Source organism: Mus pahari, chromosome 18 (assembly GCF_900095145.1).
Source record: "Mus pahari chromosome 18, PAHARI_EIJ_v1.1, whole genome shotgun sequence".
Classification (NCBI taxonomy): domain Eukaryota; kingdom Metazoa; phylum Chordata; class Mammalia; order Rodentia; family Muridae; genus Mus; species Mus pahari.
In genome coordinates, this window is record NC_034607.1 from 5,071,544 (window position 1) to 5,074,477 (window position 2,934).

A 2,934-nucleotide genomic window follows, 5' to 3' on the forward strand; every position below is an offset into this window, starting at 1 on the left:
ATGGTTATGAGCCACCATGTGGTTGCTGGGATTTGAACTCTGGACCTTCGGAAGAGCAGTCGGGTGCTCTTACCCACTGAGCCATCTCACCAGCCCCTCAACTTCGATTTTTAAGAATGAAATTAGAGAGCCTGGCGTGGTGGCGCATGCCTTTAATCCCAGCACTCGGGAGGCAGAGGCAGGCAGATTTCTGAGTTCAAGGCCAGCCTGGTCTATGGAGTGAATTCCAGGACAGCCAAGGCTACACAGAGAAACCCTGTCTAAAAAAACAAAAACAAACAAAAAAGAATGAAATTAGAAATAGCATCCCAATACCTACTTTAATAAGACTTATTGATACACAGCCTATTTATAGCTTTCAGAACATATCCTTCAGGGTGTGAAATACCTGAAAATGTTATACAAAGCATTTTGTATCAAGATCTTCATTATTTCTTTGTAGAATTTGCCACACGGAGTATTTTCATAGGAGTTTAAAAGTATTGGCAAATTAGACAATTGTCTAATTTAGTCTTTAATTATGGCTAAGTTTAACAGCTGTTTATAGACTTCTAGAAAATTCAACCATCAGCTTCATTGAGATTATAATGAGTAAGATTTATTGACTGAGATTGTATTGATTAAGCAAAGTCAGCCAGGAGGGTAAGTTTACTGGGGGCATTAGTGTAACAGTCCAGAGAGTGGGAAATAAAACCCATAAAACCCCAGGGCTCCCCATACGTTTGAAGTTGTTAGAAGTCTGTAGTCTGGACCATTGAATGGCATCCCTTCAAAGTAAGGACAAGTTCTGTGTTTTCATTTAACACCACTGGTAGTAAACCACTAGAACTTTTGATACAGGGGGAGCAAATTTCAGTGATAGGCTTTTTTCCCAGAACCACTTACTGGTGAGTGACTTGACCACAGAGCAGGAAAGGGGTCTCATACCCATATACTGCTGCTTTTCACATGAGACCCACAAGATTCTATAGTATTGAAACATCAATGGTAGGAAGGAATTCTTTGTCTCTAGAGTTCTTGGTCAAGGTAATCTTATAGTTGCAAGAAAATTATCCAGTAGAAAATGTTCCAGGACTGCTATTCTCTTTAGAGACTATGTCCTTGTTAGAGACAAAGCTCCTAACTGTGGGATATCTAATGTCTTCAAGGCTAGAAATGCTTACAGTTGATAGGGTTTTGCCAAACCAATGGAATGATTAAGCCACATGGTTACATCCTTCACTATAGTGTCCTAGTTGTACATCTTGGTGCAATGTATGCATAACTAAAGTCAAAGCAAACCATATCTAGGTCCCCATTCTTGCCCTAGCATTTCTCTTGAATTTATCAGTCATTTGCATTGCAATTACCAGTATCTCCAAGTCTCACTGTGTCTACCAATCTGGCCTTGAACTTACAGCAGTCCTTCTGCTATGACTATTTATCTCTTAGGTATTTTTGGAGTCCCCATCCTTCCCCAACAGCCTCCAGAATGCCCTCTTTACCTCCTTGTTTCTCAGAGTATAAATGAGAGGGTTCAGTGTTGGGGTGCCCACTGCATAGAAAAGACCAAAGAACTTGCCCCTCTCCTGGGCATAGGGATTTTTTGGCTGCAGATAGACAGCGATTACTGAGCTGTAGAAGAGGGTGACCACAATGAGGTGGGATGAGCAGGTTCCCAATGCCTTTTTCCATGCTTCAGTGGAGTTTATTCTCATCACTGCCCTGGCAATGGCTCCGTAAGAGACAAGGATGAGACTCAGAGGCACAACCACAAGAATAACACTGGACACAGCCAACTGAATCTCATTAAAAGTGGTGTCCCCACAGGAGAGTCGAATTAAAGATGGAACTTCACACAGAAAGTCATCTATCTGCCTATGGGGACAGAAGGGCAGTTTGAGGGTAGGAGGTGTCTGAACTATGGATTGAAGCAGTCCCATCATCCAGGCCATACCTGCCAGCTTCCAGCACAGGCGCGGGTGGATGATGGTGGCATAGTGCAGGGGCTGGCACACAGCCACATAGCGGTCAAAAGACATCACTGTCAGGAGGATGCACTCGGTGGTTCCCAAGGACAGGAAGATGAAGAGCTGGACAAAACATCCCAGGAAGCTGATGGTCTTTGAGGGGCCCCAGAGGTTGAACAGCATCTGGGGGACACAGGTTGTGGTGAAGCAGAGGTCCAAGAAGGAGAGGTTAGAGAGGAAGAAGTACATTGGAGAGTGGAGCCTGGGGTCCAGGATGGACAGCAGGAGGATGAGTGTGTTTCCTAGGAGAGTGAGGAGGTAGGAGCACAAGACAACCACGAAGAGAACCTTTTCCAGGTGTGGGTGTTCAGAGAAGCCCAGCAGGAGGAAGCCCATGGGAGAGCTCTGGTTGACCATAGTCTGTTTCTGCTATTCATCCAACTGGAAGTACTGTCCCATCATGATTCAATGTGTCCTGAAGTTCTACTATCAGGACACTTCTGCCTCTGCCTCTTCTTGAGCACATCACCCAGCAGCTCCTTGTTTTCTCCCACAGCTCCTGGTCTTCTCTTACTGATTCTGTCAAATGCTAGTGGTCCTGAGGAAACAAGGAACAGGTGCATCCTATCCTGGAGCCTCTGATTCTTTGGTTAAGGGAAAAAGAGGCTGATTAAAAACATGGATTCACTCATTAATTTTTATTATCACAACAAACATTTGCTAAGCATATGTTATAATCTGAACACTTGCCTACTGTTGAAGTTGTTCCTTCTGTGTGGTGGGAATAATAATGAGTTTTGTGGCTGATAGATGATATGATGATAAATATTAGTTCTAATTCATCTTACTTTCTGATAGCATTTGCAGAAGATTAGATGAGAGATTGAACCTAGGTCTATGAATGAGATATTCCCCCTAACGAATGCTGCAGTCTCCAGTGAGCTCAATTAGGATTCTTGTTTGAATACAATGCTTATGGGGCTGG

The 2,934-nt window shown here is 43.6% G+C and overlaps 1 protein-coding gene across 1 annotated transcript; it reads right to left on the reverse strand.

Annotated features, from left to right (window-relative positions):
• Window positions 1-1,427: 1,427 nt before the first annotated feature.
• Window positions 1,428-2,366, reverse strand: LOC110335792 (olfactory receptor 2H1). The gene has a single exon (XM_021218155.1). The coding sequence runs from the start codon at window positions 2,364-2,366 to the stop codon at window positions 1,428-1,430; it is 939 nt and encodes a 312-aa protein (XP_021073814.1).
• Between the last annotated feature and the right edge of the window lie 568 nt (window positions 2,367-2,934).